Below are 20,572 nucleotides of genomic sequence, written 5' to 3'. Positions count from 1 at the left end.
AGCAGAAAAACGTTGTGATCAGAGAAATGTCGTGCAGCATGGTAAAAACATTGCAGTACATATTGTGCTCTTCTATCGCGCGTGCAATGATGTCAGAGGGGGAAAAACTGTGTTCGTTGTTTGAGGTAACTTCTTTGTTGTTGTAATATTGCAAACAGACTTGGCTGTTTCACCATCAAGGAGTCCAGCTTTAAAGACAAATGCAAATAAACATACTGAAGCTCATTATTCAAAGAGAAACATATTGTTTAGCTAAAACGTGAACAAGTGATTGATACAGCACAGTAGGTTGCATGTTGTGTGACAATGTTATCAGCGTATGGCAAATGTCCCTCTGTAAAGTGTATTGAAAACTTATGACAATACACTTTAAATAAAGTTGACTGGACTTCATGGGCATATGCGTGCCCTCTCCACTCCTGATGCCTAGTATTGGGTAGAAGGCTACAACAATCATCATGACCATCCAAAGCTAAATTCAAATAAATCACGAGTGTCCATATTTCCTTTATTTCCTTTTATGACATGCCTTTACAACGTATGGATGGTTGTATCAGTGCTTGGTCTTGAGTTTTATCACAAAGCATCAGATAATGTTTTGTTCGTCTAAAAAAAAAAAAGAAAGTGGACAGGCAGAGAAGACAATAACCACAATCTCTCTCTGTTTTATGCTACTTTCACGTTTTTGCTTCTTTATTTAGATGGTGGGAAACTAGGATATCAACGTCCATTTCATTTCTATCAGCTCTTTCAAAGACAAACTATACAGAGTTAATGTCTCCTTTGTGTTGGTTCTGTATACACTATGCTGGACATGAAAGGATTCCAAAACACAGAAACCTTTGACTGTGAAACGCAGTGCTTTTTTCATTCATGTCCAGAAAACAACTCTGAATATGAAATTATTTGGTTAAAATGACAAACAGAAAATGTGAGAAGTTTTTCAGGCACTTAATTAAATATTCTTCCAGAGTCCTTGGCTTGGCTACACTGTGCTTTTTTCATTTGCGGTATGGGTACATGCATTGAAAGAAAAGGTCTCCTCTCCTAAACCCATTACAAATACATGAGACATGAACTCATGGCCTCTGCTCTGCAGGACAAGACAGCGCAAAAGGCTGTACAGTAGCACAAAATTCAAATACAACAATTTATTAAATGGATTTCAAATTCTTTCTCGCACACAACAACAATGTACCTATTTACATTTAGTTTGATAAATGTGTGTTGTGACTAGGCCTACTTGTCTATCAACCTGTTGTAACGTCAACCTGTTGTAACTACTACCTGTTGTAACGACAACCTGTTGTAACTACTACCTGTTGTAACTACAACCTGTTGTAACTACAACCTGCTGTAACAACAACCTGCTGTAACAACCTGCTGTAACGACAACCTGTTGTAACGACAACCTGTTGTAACTACAACCTGCTGTAACAACCTGCTGTAACTACAACCTGTTGTAACGACAACCTGTTGTAACGACAACCTGTTGTAACTACAACCTGCTGTAACAACCTGCTCTAACTACAACCTGCTGTAACAACCTGCTGTAACGACAACCTGCTGTAACGACAACCTGCTGTAACGACAACCTGCTGTAACAACAACCTGTTGTAACTACAACCTGCTGTAACGACAACCTGCTGTAACAACCTGCTGTAACTACAACCTGTTGTAACTACAACCTGTTGTAACGACAACCTGTTGTAACTACAACCTGCTGTAACTACAACCTGTTGTAACGACAACCTGTTGTAACTACAACCTGCTGTAACTACAACCTGTTGTAACGACAACCTGTTGTAACTACAACCTGTTGTAACTACAACCTGCTGTAACGACAACCTGCTGTAACTACAACCTGCTGTAACTACAACCTGCTGTAACTACAACCTGTTGTAACTACAACCTGCTGTAACTACAACCTGTTGTAACTACAACCTGCTGTAACTACAACCTGCTGTAACGACAACCTGCTGTAACTACAACCTGCTGTAACGACAACCTGCTGTAACGACAACCTGCTGTAACGACAACCTGTTGTAACTACAACCTGCTGTAACTACAACCTGCTGTAACTACAACCTGTTCTAACTACAACCTGTTGTAACTACAACCTGCTGTAACTACAACCTGCTGTAATTACAACCTGTTGTAACTACAACCTGCTGTAACTACAACCTGCTGTAACTACAACCTGTTGTAACTACAACCTGTTGTAACTACAACCTGCTGTAACGACAACCTGCTGTAACGACAACCTGCTGTAACTACAACCTGCTGTAACTACAACCTGTTGTAACTACAACCTGCTGTAACTACAACCTGCTGTAACTACAACCTGTTGTAACTACAACCTGTTGTAACTACTACCTGTTGTTACTACAACCTGTCATAACTGCTACCTGTTGTAACTACTACCTGTTGTAACTACTACCTGTCGTAACTACAACCTGTCGTAACTACAACCTGTCGTAACTACAACCTGTTGTAACTACTACCTGTTGTTACTACTACCTGTCGTAACAACCTGTCGTAACTACTACCTGTCGTAACTGCAACCTGTCGTAACTACTACCTGTCGTAACTACAACCTGTCGTAACTACAACCTGTCGTAACTACAACCTGTCGTATCTACTACCTGTTGTATCTACTACCTGTTGTAACTACTACCTATTGTAACTACAACCTGTCGTAACTGCAACCTGTCGTAACTACAACCTGTCGTATCTACTACCTGTTGTATCTACTACCTGTTGTTACTACAACCTGTCGTAACTACAACCTGTCGTAACTACAACCTGTCGTATCTACTACCTGTTGTAACTACAACCTGTCGTAACTACAACCTGTCGTATCTACTACCTGTTGTAACTAATACATATTGTAACTACTACCTATTGTAACTACAACCTGTCGTAACTACAACCTGTCGTATCTACTACCTGTCGTATCTACTACCTGTCGTATCTACTACCTGTTGTTACTACTACCTGTCGTAACTACAACCTGTCGTAACTACAACCTGTCATAACTACAACCTGTTGTATCTTCTACCTGTTGTATCTACTACCTGTTGTATCTACTACCTGTTGTATCTACTACCTGTCGTAACTACAACCTGTTGTAACTACAACCTGTCGTAACTACAACCTGTTGTAACTACTACCTGTTGTTACTACTACCTGTCGTAACAACCTGTCGTAACTACTACCTGTCGTAACTACTACCTGTCGTAACTGCAACCTGTCGTAACTACTACCTGTCGTAACTACAACCTGTCGTAACTACAACCTGTCGTAACTACAACCTGTCGTATCTACTACCTGTTGTATCTACTACCTGTCGTAACTACAACCTGTCGTAACTACAACCTGTCGTATCTACTACCTGTCGTAACTACAACCTGTCGTAACTACAACCTGTCGTATCTACTACCTGTTGTAACTACTACCTATTGTAACTACTACCTATTGTAACTACAACCTGTCGTATCTACTACCTGTTGTATCTACTACCTGTCGTAACTACAACCTGTCGTAACTACAACCTGTTGTATCTACTACCTGTTGTATCTACTACCTGTTGTATCTACTACCTGTTGTTACTACTACCTGTCGTAACTACTACCTGTTGTATCTACTACCTGTTGTATCTACTACCTGTTGTATCTACTACCTGTTGTTACTACTACCTGTCGTAACAACCTGTCGTAACTACAACCTGTTGTATCTACTACCTGTTGTATCTACTACCTGTTGTAACAACCTGTGCTCATCATATCATCAAATCCTTCCAAATGAACTGGCCACCTTGCAGCACTGGGGGGAAAATCTAAACTGTGTAAACATTCCTTGTACATAATACATCATTTCTTAACCACATTGAATATGGAAAGAAGCTTTTACTTTTTTCATTCTCTCACTCTCCTGCCCATATCGCTCCTTCGCCCACTTATCTATCCTCTCTCCTTCTCTCTCTCGCTTTCTCTCTCACTTTCTATCCCTCACTCTCTCTCCCTCTCTGCCCTGCCCTGCCCTCCCCCTCCCCTCTCTCTCCATATTTCTCTCTATGGGATGTTTTAGTGAACCCATGTCACTGTGATGCAAGTGAAAGCCATTTAAACGAATGACAGCTGCAATTTTCTCTTCTCACATTGCTGGGGATAGAACTCTACACACAGTGTTATTAAAGGCAAGGTAAATGATGCATGCATCTATCTGCATTCTGAACGCAGCATGGGGGCTGAACAGAAAGGGGATGTTTGTGTTGAAATTATTAGTCTTCCCATCGACAGGTTTGTGACGCTGTGGGTGTGTCCCAAATTGTACCCTATTCTCTACGTAGTGCATTACTTTCCACCAGGGCCCATAGGGCTATATGTAGGGAATAGGGTCCCATTTGGGACACTGAGTATTTCTCCACTTTGGCTGAGAAAGGAATCTTTGTGTGAAACACATTTCTATGAATATGAATACGTATTCTATTTCAGGAAGCATAGACTGAGTCATTAAAAATCTTAGCAAATGAGTTTTGTGGAAAAGCCAAATGCACAGTATTGTTTTTGGGTGTTGTTGTGTATGTGTTGTGTTAACATGTAACACAAAACGCGTGTTGGTTCTCAGGACTTGAGAACTTGGACACTACTAGGGTACTGCTAAATCACATGACACACATACGAATCACATGAATCTACCGACTCTTTTAGGGGTCATTTGATTTGATATCTACCCCAAACCATTGTGCTACGTTATCTGACCATCACAAATCTACTAAGATGCAATGGATCAACTTTGTCATTTCAAGACAACAAGAACATACAGTACAGGGACTTGACAAAATTAAGGAAGAAATGTTTAGTATTTTTACAGCACATCAGTAGTTTTTCAACATTGGTGATGTCATGATCATTTTAACAAATCATTGATTCTTTTATTTCACATTTGGAAAGTAAAGGTACGTTTCATGATTGATGTTTGGGGCCTGTGATTTATTCAAATTAAATTAAACAAAGTATGCAGTTGGATGCACAAGCACAGAACACTCTCTAGATCAAAGGCCTGTTATCATTACCTTACAAAAATGTTGTCCAACAAACCATTTCTCCAGATTTTGCTCTAAAAAAATACTTATCAACCTATCAAAATTTAAACCTGAGATTCAGATTTTCAAAACAATCTCAGAACAGATCTCAATGAAGCCATCTGAGGTACCCCCATAGACTATACCCTTCTGTTACTGTGATCTGAACTAACTGCTGTTGTCTATGCACATGTGCACTGTGCATTCCAAAATGCTCCACTTTAGATTGACGTCTACAGACAAACACCAACGTTTAAGCATTTCTCCTCTTTAAAAATTGGGCTTTCGCAGTGTTTACCTTTGTAATTAACACATATTGGGTGTGAAGCTTCAAATGCAAGGATCCAGGTTTAATCTATCATGATTTCTTTTGAGTACATCAAAAAAACATTTTCACAACAGAAGACGTTACATCCATCTTGAAATATGGGTCCTATATCTCCGGGTTTAGTTCTGAACTTCTGCTGTTCATGCATAGAATTAGAATCAATTAGTAATTCTAATTCTAGAACTAATTAGACAATCTAATTATATTGTTTTCAGTCAGTTCTCACTATAGTGATGTCAGTTCTCACTACAGGGATGTCACACTGGAGTACTGATGTCCTATAGTGTCTAGTAGTGATGATGTCCTGTTACACCACAGTACTGATGTCCTCCACCTCGTTGGGCTTCACAGGCTTGCTGGGCAGTGACTTAAGGTACTCCAAGTGTCGCCGGGCATCCTCCTGGTTCTGCCGTACGTAATACACCACGTAGGAGATGACCATGGCGAACCAGCCGAACATCGTCACCAGCATGGCGTAGTCCGTGGTCCTCTTGGCCAGGTTACACAGGTCCGTGTCCACCGCCAGGAAATGGCGGCCCTCCTGCTCCTGGAGCTCGGAGCTCCGGCAGAGGACACGTGCAGCCGCCTCGTGGTTGTGGGCCATGCCGCCCAGTGCCTGCTGCAGGGTGCAGTCACAGTGCCAGGGGTTGTCATCCACCAGGACCCGCGCTTTGAGCCGGGTGAATGCATCCTTGTGCACGCTAGTGATGCGGTTGTGTGAGAGGTCGAGGACCTGCAGTGTGGCCTCCACGCCACTGAAGGCACCCTCCTCCAGCGTCTCCACAGCGTTGTGGGACAGGTTGAGCTCCCGCAGCAGCCTCAGGCCCCGGAAGGCATGGTCGGGGACGGCCATGATCTGGTTGTGGTCGAGGCGGAGCACGGCGGTGTCTGGAGGCAGGTCCGGGGGGATCTCTTTGAGCCGGGACCCGGTACAGGTGACATTGAGGCCAAGGAAGAGCCCCAGGGGCCCCGGGCCGAGGTGGAGGCCCGGGTCGGGTCGGGCCCGCTGGCAGACGCAGCCCTTGGGACACATGGAGGCGGAAGGGAAGCACAGGGCCATGAGGACCAGGCTCTGGAGGAGCAGGCACATGGGCAGGGAGCGGGACAGCCACAGGTCCAGGGGAGTCATACTGGTGGGGACCACCAGCCCTCAGCATCCCGCCAAGGGACAGGGACACCACACCACTGGACCGACCCAAGGACCAACAGACCAGCCACGGCTCATACCAAACACTCCATACTGGAGACTGATGAGCCTCCACCAACACACTCAAGGTCTGTTCAGGTCTAGCAGGATCTGCCACCAGTTGAACTCATGCTGAAATAAAAACAGAAGCATTAAAAAATGTAAAACTGCTTAATGAAGGACTATAAGTATTTTGAACAACTTTTTTAGTGTGGACCTTTTGGTTTTTGCTGTAGTCAAAAAGGCCAAACAGGAGCATTGATTTACTCTGTATACACATCATCATAATGTCACTGTTATTGATAGAAACAATATTACACGACTTGTTCTATTTATGACATGCTAGGGTACACGATAAGGTTAAGGTGCTGACCTGTTGCACCCTCTATAACCACTTTGACTATTATTTGACCCTGTTGATCATCTATAAATGTTTGTACATATTGAAGAACAATCTGGCCTTAATGGCAATTTATTGGCCAGAAGATAATCTTATAATCTCCACCTGGCAAAGCCAGAAGAGGACTGGCCACCCCTCAGAGCCTGGTAACTCTCTAAATTTCTTCCTAGGTTCCTGCCTTTCTAGGGAGGAATTCCTACAGTAGCCACCGTACTTCTACATCTGCATTTCTTGCTCTCTGGGATTTTAGGCTCTGTTTCTGTATAAGCACTTTGTGACAACTGCTGATGTAAAAACGACTTTATAAATACATTTGATTGATTAAGCTAGGTTAGACGAATCACTGTCCTTAAAAGAACACATTCTTTACTGAGACGTGGCAATAAGGATAAACCTGTGAATCAAACACTAGCCAGCTACAAACTATTTTTATTTAACCAGGCAAGCTAGTTAAGAACAAATTGTTATTTACAATGACGTCCTAGGAACAGTGGGTTAACTGCCTTGTTCAGGGGCAGAATGACAGATTTAGACCTTGTCAGCACGAGGATTCGATCTAGCAACCTTTCGGTTACTGGCGCAATGCTCTAACCACTAGGCTACAACTATGCTGTGTATTTAGTCAGTTAACCTTTTACTGCAGTGTGCTAAATCAAGGTCACACGGTGATTCTTGGTAGTCTTAAACACATCTACTTTGAAACCAAAGTGTACACCTCACACACATGGTTATGGGATTAAAAAAAGAATGCACCTGCATAATTTCAGATATAGAGTTGAAATGTATTACATTTTGAGTTTGCATCCCAATATTACACGTTATATACATCACAGAAGACTAAAATATAACAAAACCGTTTGACATAGACACACCGGATTTTCGCCGTTGAATATATATATATATATATATACATATATATATATATATATATATACAATTTTTTATTAATTATGAAATTCTGAAAAATATGAACATTCCACCCATGAGGCCATTAGCAGGGCGATTTAGTCATTTGACTGCAGGAAAGAGTTTTAAGAACAGATTCTTATTCACAATGACGATCTGTCAAACATATACATTGCCTGTTGAGACATGTACATTTTATTATCTGTGTAAGAGTAAGAATATGGTAAGTGCACAGTAATGGGAAGTTAGAGCGGACAATGGAATCAATGTTTACTTACGTTCCCATTCATGACATGATCGGCATTGTTAGTAAAAAAAAACATACACCTGCTCTATTGTAAGCTTGGTACTGTGGATAACAACAACACATTGTCTGCATTCCAAATGGCACCCTATTCTCTATGTGTGCACTACATTTTACCAGGTCCCATAGGGAATAGGGTGCCATTTGGGACTCATACATTGTGTGATAGGGACTCAGCCATTGTGTGATAAGTGCTAAGTACAGTGGAGTGCAGCAGGCTGGTTATATCATGCCCCCCTCATTCTCCCTCTGTCACCTTCTCAAAACAGATCCTTGTCTGCAGAACATCACATGGGGAAAACACAGCACAGGGTGAATGTGTGGAATTCACTTACAGTACAGGAATTCTACATTAACCCAACTGTACAATACAGCCCTATTTCAATCATAAAAATCAGCCGTAGCTGTATTTTCCCCATATTGAGAGCCTATCTATCCTGTAGTCTGTAAGTCAACTGTACAATACAGCCCTATTCAATTATAAAAGTGCTATGCGCTTATTTTCTGTCGTATGACTTTCCCCATATCGAGACCCTACCTATCATGTATATAAACACATACTAACATGTGTCTGTCAGATCTCCCTGAGGTACTGATAAAACACATTCATTACCGAGTTCGAACAGGATAAGATCCTGAAAAATTTATCCACTTAGACATACAATCAATTCTGATTATATACAACTTTACTATACTGCCCAGCAGCTTGATGGGAGGAATTGTAGAACGCTCTAGAATACAGTGATTGTTAATGGATATGTGCATCTCCCCATATCTGGGAAAAAATAGATACTAAAAACTATAGAAATAATAATAACCTAGTGTGAGGGAGCGGCCCTATCTCCCCACAGCTTGTGTTGTTCACTGGATCCTATGAGGATGATAGAGAGAGATAGAGAGATTTAGAAAGGGAAGAATCTTAGTTGACTGTCTGAGGCCCAGTCTCCCCTGGGAGCACCAGACACAGCTCAAAGATATGACAGAGAGACTAAAATAGAATAGAATAGAATTTATGTTTATTTATCAATTTCAGGGAGGGAAGCATCTGTGTTGTCTGAGGCCCAGCCTCCCTCAAGTGTGTCTAGGTTCAAACACCAACTGCCAAAACGTTGAATTGCATGCAGGCATGTCATCCACCATCCGCAAGTAGAAAAATGGCAAAGCAACACAAGTGACAGTTGGTATCCGCGGTGACGAGGGATTTTGAATGCATCATCTTCAGAGGCCCTTGGAGGGGAGAATGTAGGCTATGTGTCACTGTGAGTGTGTGAGCTTTGAGGCCTTTCAAGTCCAATGACTAACTGACTGAAGTCTTACCATCATACCCAACAGATATTTCACAGTAATGACCTGGCTGAATTCAGCTGCTGGCCCTCTTCCGTCTCTGGTCACACTGCAGTGTCAAAGGTTTTTCACTTACAGCTTGATATGGGCGCCTTTGGATTCTATAATTGACCAAACGTTAATTGATATGTAAATGTTGTGTGTCCACAGTCCACTAACAACTAGAATACAGCCTCAGCTGCGAGGATGCAACAATTTCTATTTTTGCCACCACTTCAATTTTCTTTTCACAAATCAAGAAGGACATGATTGCCCTGTCATTCAGATTCAGTGAAACCATTAAAACATTCATAATTTGAATAAAATCCTTACTTTCTACCTGCAGTCTTTATATGACCATATTGTTTAGCAGTATGGTTTAGACAATTTTGAAACTCTGACCAATTACAGATGTAGGATCTTAATTTAAGCCAGCTTGTTACAACAAGAAAATAATCCTGCAGCAACATGAAATGTGAATTATTATGTGGATAATAATTTACATTTCTTGTAGGGTATAATACATTTTTCGTTAGGGTAAATCAAGTCTGACAGTTTAAAGTCGAAATTATAAACTTTAGAAGCCTTTTTAAACCTACAAGTTTATACAAGTTTTATACACTACAAGTGTGCATTTCCAACTGTGCAGGAACATTTCAGCAACAACAGAGTGATCAAATTAAGATCCTACCTCTGTATCATGTCATCAATGTTAACTTTGATTTTTGTTAAGTAAATATCTGTCATCATATGATTTTAAGGGGTAAATGCCGGAGAGTGGATTGGGGATAGAGAATAATGCAACCTTTAACATTACTGTAAAAAGAGCCATGCTTTACAAATATCTGATTTTCAAATGCAACTAAGTTGGTCTGCAATCACAATTTAGCAGGCACTCTAGAACTGGGATGGGCTCCCAATCAACTACAATCATGCATGGGCTTTGTAAATAGCACTTAGGCTATGTAGTGGCTGCTCAATAATTTTCTCCCCCATGTTTTTTCTCTCCTTGTAAGAGCTTAGCTGTGACTTCCACTGATGTCAACCAAAGCTTACAGGTAAAGCTAATTCTTATGACAAATCTCAACATGACAGTAAGGATTAATCATGAAGTAAAGAAAAATAAATACAGCTATAACTCTTTTAGGTTAAGTGATATTGAAGCCATCCACTGTCAGCCTGGAAGCCTTAGCCTGAAGATGAACGAATGGTCAAGAGTTCAATGAAATAGCTCTTTGATATGACCCCATCATAAAGTCAGAGAATAAATCATGTAAATTGTTCCATTACTATGCATTTACAAAACAATTTACTAGAATACTATGTAACATCAATGGTGTTATTGTAGTGTTACTACACAGGTATAAGAGCAACTTGATGCACACTATCATTGTATTAAGAGGCAGAGTGATTAGACAGAGTTGAAATGGTTTTGGACACAACCATGACACTATTTCAATCATTTATCATAGGATATGGCCATTCTATTCCTTAAGTTACATGTTCCTGTCAAGGCCCTATTTATGAAATTCAAACAAAGATGTGGTGTGCATCCCAAATAGCACCCTATTGCATACATAGTGCACTGCTTTTGGCCAGAGCCGTAGTGCACTACATAGGGAATAGGTTGCAATGTGGGACACAGCCTTAGATCTACAGTGGACTAGCCTACTATGTTTTATTGAAGCATACAGTCCCATATCACTTGATACAGTTTGTGTTAATCAAATCAACATTATTATTAAGGATGAACCATTTATGCAAATAGTCTTGATGCAATGAGGGATTTCGAATTACCATAGAAATGGGCCTGAGCAAATAATAGCCAAGCTATTCCTCAAAGACAATAGTCTGCAAGTGTTATAAATGGCATGGCCTTTCCCAAACAAATAAACCATGCCCCATGGCAAAGAATCTGATTTCTGAGTAGCCAAGCCTACACAGATTTGTACACTTTTTTTAGGTAGGCCTATAGGTCTAAATGTATGCCTTTTGTTTATCGGTTATATATTATCATTCTGATATTACAAGATGTTATTATATAGTATGAGTTTTGATATGATATAATGAGTGTGTATCTGTTAAACCATTTTCACATGACTGTGTGAGCCTGCTCGTCACCAAGGTGAATTCCTTCCTATAGCGCACTCCTGGGCTCAACCGTTAACGGTTAACCCTGCCCCCGAGCTCCGCGGCCGAATGCGACGTAACCTACTACAGGGTTCCCGGCTTCCCTTTCTGACCAGCGCAGCTGTTGTTTTCTACATGGAAACAACTCACTGCCATGATGAAACTATTTCATTGCGGCATGCATGTAAAGATGACACCCATTGAACTATGTTATGTCCAAGTATTTATCAAGGCCATAACAGCAATATTATTGCCGGCATCCTATCATAACATTATTATAACAGAAAAATAGCAGTATATTCGACATTCCAACAATAAACTATATTTGAGTGATCAGAAGACATGAATGAGGCTGTGAAGCAACACATTGAATCGTCACATGACAACGTTTAATAATAATATTAATTTAAAACATGGTGGATATTGAAATCACCCCAAAAACGGATATATGACTACCCCAACTCATCTATTTTTCCTGTTTGTTTCTTAATCTGACTAACAACAACCATCAGACAAGAAAAATAAAGGTGGAAAGCCAGCATGAAAATGATTCCATACATACGTGTGTGTGTGCTGCGGAGCAACAGGCGACATATGTTTCCATTCTCACCTGCAATAAAAACAACCCCTCTCAATTCCATACGTTGACATTCTAAACGGATCGTTCCAACCCAATCTTCCTTCTGTAATTTTTGCCTATCCTCGTCAAAGATGTTCGAATATCCGAAGTTGAAATTCACATTGTTGCTATTGCTTGTTGCTGCTCAGTATTGAACATGAAAGGAATGTGACTGGGCTCGGGCTGGTAAGGGAGGGGTTTGAGAGACAAGAATTGGCCGCGACGGTATTTACCCGGAGCGCGCGCGGGGATGAATGGAATGCACGCGGCGGTCAGACAGACAGTAGGTATTGCCATACTGTCTGTTGGGTTCTTCTGACTAATTCAATCCACTTGTAATAAATCCTCAGACATTTCCATTGTATTGTATTCTCGTAAAACTAAATGGAGAGTTGTTAAGTTAAGACAATTTGTAGGTGCATTTCACTGTTAGTCTACACCTGTTGTTTATGAAGCATGTGAGGAATACAATTTGATTTGTGGCCCCAGTCAGTCACCTCCCTCAATCTGCATAACACTTCAATGAGTCCATGGTAGAAATAATTGTCAAAATATTGCTCTTTCAGTGTTGCATACTTGAATTGTAGCCAATCACATTGGTCCACATTTGAAAATACCCTATACTAAATACTTTTCTGTTACTATGTGTCTGCTCACACAAGTTTCCTACAGGTAGCCTACATAATATAATCAGGAGCCCACATTTGCCATGTGGCCTACACAGTAAGTACCATGGTAAATGTGGCCTACACAGTAAGTACCATTTACCATGGTATTTATGAGTCACATGAAGCTGTCACACTGCCACATGACAGACAGGGGAATCTGAGTGGAGCTGTCTATGTAACATGCCCATGGTGGCCACCAGCCCGGCAATCAAGCAGGATCGCCCTCAATTTCTCACATAACAGGCAGGGAAGGAATGGGGACACCCATATACATCATTTCTATGGGGACACCCAACTGTGGTGATGACATGAGGGGCCCTTGAGATTCCGTGGGGGCCAGACACCACGTGACATCAAGTGCTTTCTGAGTTTGGTTATAGCCTGGCCAGGCAACCATGGACACAATATACAAAGACATTCAGGACTCAGGAGTCTATATTTTGTAATCAGACGTCTCCGATCGCCACCATTCCACCACAAGACTGTGTTATCCCGCTGAACTTAAGCCTCAACATTAGCTCAGGGAGCTAATGCAAGTCTTCAGATCTCAGGCAAGATTATTCATCACTAGAGTGTGGTTAGTCGAACCACCTCCGCTACACCTTATAATTCCCCAACAGATGTTGATTTGAGATAAATAGCCATCTATTTAGATGTAACAGTCCTTTACTCATATTAAGCAGTTAGTGATCAGCTGAGGTATATCAACCACACACACATCATCCAGCGATGTATTTCAGTGGGTCTAGCTGCTTCGATGATGAGACATTTTCCTTTTCGCCCATAAAAAGTTATGTTTTGTTACGGTTATTTGCATACTGAGTGGCTAATTATTTCCAGCCAATAAGCAGTTATCTGATGGATGATTTAGAGGGGAAAGAATGATGAATGGTTAGTCAAATTTATCAGGCCATTAGCCTATTTGGGTGACCACTGCGATCAAACTCTGCATGCAACACAGATAATATTTATAACCCTATCCCTAACCCTTTATGTCATAAGATGGGAAAGGGGAGACCTAGTCAGTTACATAACTGAATGCATTCAACCGAAATGTGTCTTCCGCATTTAACCCAACCCCTGCCTATAATTCCTCAATTGCCATGTAATGCCTACCAATACATTTGCAATGTTTAAGTCTGTCTTCAAGCAATCATTTTCTCAAACCTGTCATTTCATATATACCTGAATGGAATATATTAATTCAATAAATGATGGTCTGTTTTCCGCTGTCACAGGGATTTTCTGCAGCAACCAGCAGCCTCTCAGTTTAACTCTGTTAACTGAACCTGTAGAGTAAAACTTGGAAAACACCAGGACCTGTCCCTTTCAACACAATAAAATCTGATAAAAGTGTATATATCACCAATTAAAATGATCAAAAATGGCTGTAGTGGGCCTTTAAACACAATCCGATTGTGTTTTTATTGACCTTTGAGTTAAAACAAAGGTAAGGCTATTTGACATAGCACGTACACAGCAGCATCAGGCGGTCGATACAAACACACACACACACACGCATGCACAAATGCACAAAACAGTAAGGGGGCGGCCAGTTGATACGAGCACATCAAAAGTAGTGCACTATGTATAGGAAACAGGGTGCCATTTTGGACGCACCCTTTGATTGTCTCCTAGATTAAGCCCCTCCTCCTAAGGCTTGACAGATTGATGTAGCACACTGTTCCTCTTCCATTTCTAAGGGGGAATAGATTGATGTTACCACCAGGGTAAGTATGTTGTTTGTGTGGTGTTGTACAGACAAAGATGAGGTTGAATGGCACTCTAAGGGAAATGGTTGAAAGAGACCCTTAATACAAACACACCCCCATAAAGAAAATGAGAAATAAAAACAGGTTCAGCCCCTGGCTCGACCGTGATCTTGCAGAGTTACTCCACCTCAAGAATTGCATTTGGCGAAAGGCTCGGCACATGCATACTCAGGCTGACTGGCTCTCGTTCATGCAAATGAGAAATAAGTGCACTCAGGCTCTCCGGAAGGCCAAAGTTAGTTACTTTAAGGAGCAGTTCACTCTCTATGGGTCTAACCCCAAGAAGTTCTGGAAAACGGTTAAAGACCTGGAGAATAAACCCTGCTCCTCACAGCTGCCCATGTCCCTTAATGTTGATGATGTGGTTGTTACTGACAAGAAGCACATGGCTGAGCTCTTTAATCACCACTTCATTAAGTCAGGATTCCTATTTGACTCAGCCATGCCTCCTTGCCCGTCCAACATCTCCTCATCTCCCACCCCTTCTAATGTGACTATCCCCGATGCTTCTCCCTCTTTTTCCCTTGCCCCACTACAAAGTTTCTCCCTGCTGGCAGTCACTGAGTCTGAGGTGCTAAAGGAGCTCCTTAAACTTGACTCAAAAAAAAACATCTGGGTCAGATGGTTTAGACTCTTTCTTCTTTAAGGTTGCTGCCTCTATCATCACCAAGCCTATCTCCAACCTTTTTAACCTGTCTCTCCTTTCTGGGGAGGTTCCCATTGCTTGGAAGGCTGCCATGGTTCGTCCTTTATTTTAAAGGGGTAGATCAAGCTGATCATAACTGTTATAGGCCTATTTCTATTTTGCCCTGTTTATCAAAAGTGTTGGAAAAACTTGTCAATAATCAACTGACTGACTTTCTTAATGTCTATAGAACTCTCTGGTATGAAATCTGGTTTCTGCTCAGGTTATGGATGTGTCACTGCAACCTTAAAGGTCCTCAATGATGTCACCATTGCCCTTGATTCTAAGCAATGTTGTGCTGTTATTTTTATTGTCTTGGCCAAAGCTTTTGATACGGTAGACCATTCCATTCTTGTGGGCCGGCTAATGAGTATTGGTGTCTCTGAGGGGTCTTTGGCCTGGTTTGCTAACTACCTCTTTCAAAGAGTACAGTGTATAATGTCAGAAAATCTGCTGTCTCAGCCACTGCCTGTCACCAAGGGAGTACCCCAAGGCTCGAACCTAGGCCCCACGCTCTTCTCAATTTACATCAACAACATAGCTCAGACAGTAGGAAGCTCTCTCGTCCATTTATATGTAGATGATACAGTCTTATACTGAGCTGGCCCCTCCACGGATTTTGTGTTAAATGCTCTACAACAAAGCTTTCTTAGTGTCCAACAAGCTTTCTCTACCCTTAACCTTGTTCTGAACACCTCCAAAACAAAGGTCATGTGGTTTGGTAAGAAGAATGCCCCTCTCCCCACCGGTGTGATTACTACCTCTGAGGGTTTAGAGCTTGAGGTAGTCACCTCATACAAGTACTTCGGACTTGGCTAGACAGTACACTGTCCTTCTCTCAGCACATATCAAAGCTGCAGGCTAAAGTTAAGTCTAGACTTGGTTTCCTCTATCTTAATCGCTCCTCTTTCACTCCAGCTGCCAAACTAACCCTGATTCAGATGACCATCCTACCAATGCTAGATTACAGAGACATCATTTATAGATCGGCAGGTAAAGGTGTTCTCGAGCGGCTAGATGTTCTTTACCAATAGGCCATCAGATTTGCCACCAATGCTCCTTATAGGACACATCACTGCAGTCTATACTCCTCTGTAAACTGGTCATCTCTGTATACCCGTCGCAAGACCCACTGGTTGATGCTTATTTATAAAACCCTCTTAGGCCCCCCCCCTCTGTGAGATCTACTACAGCCCTCATCGTCCACATACAACACCCGTTCTGCCAGTCACCTTCTGTTAAAGGTCCCCAAAGCACACACATCCCTGGGTCGCTCCTCTTTCCAGTTCGCTGCAGCTAGCGACTGGAACGAGCTGCAACAAACACTCAAACTGGACAGTTTTATCTCAATCTCTTCATTCAAAGTCTCAATCATGGACACTCTTACTGACAGTTGTGGCTGCTTAGTGTGATATATTGTTGTCTCCACCTTCTTGCCCTTTGTGCTGTTGTCTGTGCCCAATAATGTTTGTACCATGTTTTGTGTTGCTACCATGCTGTTGTCATGTTGTGTTGCTGCCTTGCTATGTTGTTGTCTTAGGTCTCTCTTTATGTAGTGTTGTGTTGTCTCTCTTGTCGTGATGTGTGTTTTGTCATATATATATACATACAGTGGGGGAAAAAAGTATTTGATCCCCTGCTGATTTTGTACGTTTGCCCACTGACAAAGAAAGGATCAATCTATAATTTTAATGGTAGGTTTATTTGAACAGTGAGAGACAGAATAACAACAACAAAAATCCAGAAAAACACATGTAAAAAATGTTATAAATTGATTTGCATTTTAATGAGGGAAATAAGTATTTGACCCCCTCTCAATCAGAAAGATTTCTGGCTCCCAGGTGTCTTTTATAGAGGTAACGAGCTGAGATTAGGAGCACACTCTTAATGGGAGTGCTCCTAACCGCAGCTTGTTACCTGTAAAAAAGACACCTGTCCACAGAAGCAATCAATCACTCAGATTCCAAACTCTCCGCTATGGCCAAGACCAAAGAGCTCTCCAAGGATGTCAGGGACAAGATTGTAGACCTACACAAGGCTGGAATGGGCTACAAGACCATCGCCAAGCAGCTTGGTGAGAAGGTGACAACATTTGGTACGATTATTCGCAAATGGAAGAAACATAAAAGAACTGTCAATATCCCTCGGCCTGGGGCTCCATGCAAGATCTTACCTCCTGGAGTTGTAATTATCATGAGAACGGTGAGGAATCAGCCCAGAACTACACGGGAGGATCTTGTCAATGATCTCAAGGCAGCTGGGACCATAGTCACCAAGAAAACAATTGGTAACACACTACGCCGTGAAGGACTGAAATCCTGCAGCGCCCGCAAGGTCCCCCTGCTCAAGAATACATATACAGGCCTGTCTGAAGTCTGCCAATGAACATCTGAATGACTCAGAGGACAACTGGTGAAAGTGTTGTGGTCAGATGAGACCAAAATGGAGCTCTTTGACATCAACTCAACTCGCCGTGTTTGCAGGAGGATTAATGCTGCCTGGGACCCCAAGAACACCATCTACACCGTCAAACATGGAGGTGGAAACATTATGCTATGGGGGTGTGTTTCTGCTAAGGGGACAGGACAACTTCATCACATCAAAGAGACGATGGACGGGGCCATGTACCATCAAATCTTGGGTGAAAACCCCCTTCCCTCAGCCAGGGCATTGAAAATGGGTCGTGGATGGGTATTCCAGCATGACAATGACCCAAAACACACGGCCAAGGCAACAAAGGAGTGGCTCATGAAGAAGCACATCAAGGTCTTGGAGTGGCCTAGCCAGTCTCCAGACCTTAATCCCATAGAAAATCTGTGGAGGTTGCCAAACGTTAGCCTCGAAACCTTAATGAGGAGTGGGACAAAATCCCTCCTGAGATGTGTGCAAACCTGGTGGCCAACTACAAGAAACGTCTGACCTCTGTGATTGCCAACAAGGGTTTTGCCACCAAGTACTAAGTCATGTTTTGCAGAGGGGTCAAATACTTATTTCCCTCATTAAAATGCAAATCAATTGATAACATTTTTGACATGCGTTTTTCTGGATTTTTTTGTTTTTATTCTGTCTCTGACTGTTCAAATAAACCTACTATTAAAATTATAGACTGATCCTTTCTTTGTAAGTGGGCAAACGTACAAAATCAGCAGGGGATCAAATACTTTTTCCACCACTGTGTGTGTATATATATATATATATATATACACACACACACATTTTAATCCCAGCCCACGTCCCGGCAGGAGGCCTTTTGGTAGGCCGTCATTCTAAATAAGAATTTGTTCTTAACTGACTTGCCTAGTTAAATAAAGGTTTAAATAAACACAGAGAGGTATTTGTATCAAGCAAAGCCACAAAGCCCATAAAAAATCTGTGAAAAAAATTGTATTCCACATTTTTTATATAAAAAAAATCACAAAAGTTGTGAACTGGGCCTTTAATAGTCCTTTATTAGCAGACCGATATAGCCATCTGTAGCGCATGCAAAATATCTGCACCGCCACCCTTCCCCCCCCCCCCCCCCCACACAAGCCTACACAATGTCCTCTATCAAATGCTTCTAACTTGACAAGACACATTCATCAGAGCAGCTAAATTAGCTTAATGTTATAAGTAGATAATGGTAAAGGGGGAAAATGTGTGTGTTTCTGTGTGTGTGTGTGCTCATGCAATTGTGTTTTGCAAAGCTCAAGCTCAATAAAGAAGCTCATGATTGAAATTGTGACAATGGGTTAATGAGGGGTTAATGACGTAAATGGTATTTCTGTCTGTTGGTCAGCTGTGAATAAGCTGCATGGCCGACAGAGACAGAGACAGTGACAGAGACAGAGACAGTGAAAGTGACATGCCATTGACTCATTGACTCTTCACAGGTACAGCTCACCATATGCTCACACACACACACACACACACACACACACACACACACACACACACACACACACACACACACACACACACACACACACACACACACACACACACACACAGACATATACACACACGCCAGCATGCACACCAGCATGCCAGCACGCACGCAGTGACACAATGAAACACACACACACCAAGTTGCCTTAATTATAAAGAGTATAGAAATAGATTCTTGGTTCATATGGCAATTAAACCTGGAAGAGGCATGATTATCCAAGCATTTCACTTTACCATCTCATCTAGCCACTCTTCTGGGCTCTCTGTGTGTGTGTGTGTGTGTGTGTGTGTGTGTGTGTGTGTGTGTGTGTGTGTGTGTGTGTGTGTGTGTGTGTGTGTGTGTGTGTGTGTGTGTGTGTGTGTGTGTGTGTGTGTGTGTGTGCGCACTATGCATTATGGAACATTTAACACGACTGTCAAGAACAGGAAACGGGGAAACCCCTCTTTTCTTTCTCGTACCAATGGTTCGTCATTTAGCACATGTAAACTGGAGTTGAGCTCTGTATGATGAGGCTATACTTAAATAATAGCGCAGATACAAAAGAGAGACATTTATGATTAATTTGACAATAAAAAATACAATTTAGCCGCTCATGTGGATACATTGCATTTAAAATCATAGAGGGTAACAAAATAGAGTTGAACAACTTATTCCATTGGGGTCTTCTTGCTTTCAAACCAAAAACACACTCATATTATGATACTGTTTCAAATTGGTGTGGGGACTTTTTCAATGAATCTAATCAGAAGAGTGATACTAACTTTATTTGTAGAGCCAATATATGAAAGCAATAGTAAGTGAGTAAGGGAGACATACTGGGACAGTTTTCTATGCTTCCTCATGTGGAGAGAGGGGAAAGACCGCTTCCTCAGCTTCATGGTTCTCCAGTAAAAGTGGGAAATCCCTGTGTGGCAAGTGCCAGAGTAAGCTGCAAGAAAATCTGCCTTGAGGGAGAGCTGAAGAGTTTTGTACGGTAAGACTGTTCTACAAGTCCATTCAACAAACTGGGTGGGCTGCACGCCACAGACGACTGCATTAGCCTGCTGAGCTAAAGCTTAGGTATTAGCTTGGGGAGCTAATGCAACTAAACCATCTCTGTTACACTTACTGGTGGATTATGGACTGCAGTGCTCCTGTTGAGAAGAGCACTGTTGCTGGCTCATGTCATGACCTCAGCAATTTATACCTTCTAACAATGAGATAGAGAAAACCCATTTCAGCCCTTTGTGTGCACAGC

The 20,572-nt window shown here is 41.8% G+C and overlaps 1 protein-coding gene across 1 annotated transcript; it reads right to left on the bottom strand.

The window, feature by feature from the left end:
* Positions 1-494: 494 nt before the first annotated feature.
* On the bottom strand, positions 495-12,491 carry LOC106570302 (leucine-rich repeat-containing protein 3B). The gene is made up of 2 exons (XM_014142473.3): positions 12,274-12,491; positions 495-6,732 (listed from the first exon to the last, which is right to left on the bottom strand). The coding sequence occupies exon 2, from the start codon at positions 6,541-6,543 to the stop codon at positions 5,722-5,724; it is 822 nt and encodes a 273-aa protein (XP_013997948.1). The 5' UTR covers positions 6,544-6,732; positions 12,274-12,491; the 3' UTR covers positions 495-5,721.
* Between the last annotated feature and the right edge of the window lie 8,081 nt (positions 12,492-20,572).

This window comes from Salmo salar, chromosome 14 (assembly GCF_965601325.2).
Source record: "Salmo salar chromosome 14, fSalSal1, whole genome shotgun sequence".
Taxonomy (NCBI): Eukaryota; Metazoa; Chordata; class Actinopteri; order Salmoniformes; family Salmonidae; genus Salmo; species Salmo salar.
The sequence above is the reverse complement of the archived record's forward strand: the minus strand, read 5'-3'. Positions and strand labels throughout refer to the sequence as shown.

Coding starts and splice junctions, on each gene's coding strand:
- LOC106570302 (XM_014142473.3), bottom strand. CDS start 6,543: ATGACTCCCCTGGACCTGTGGCTGTCCCGCTCCCTGCCCATGTGCCTG.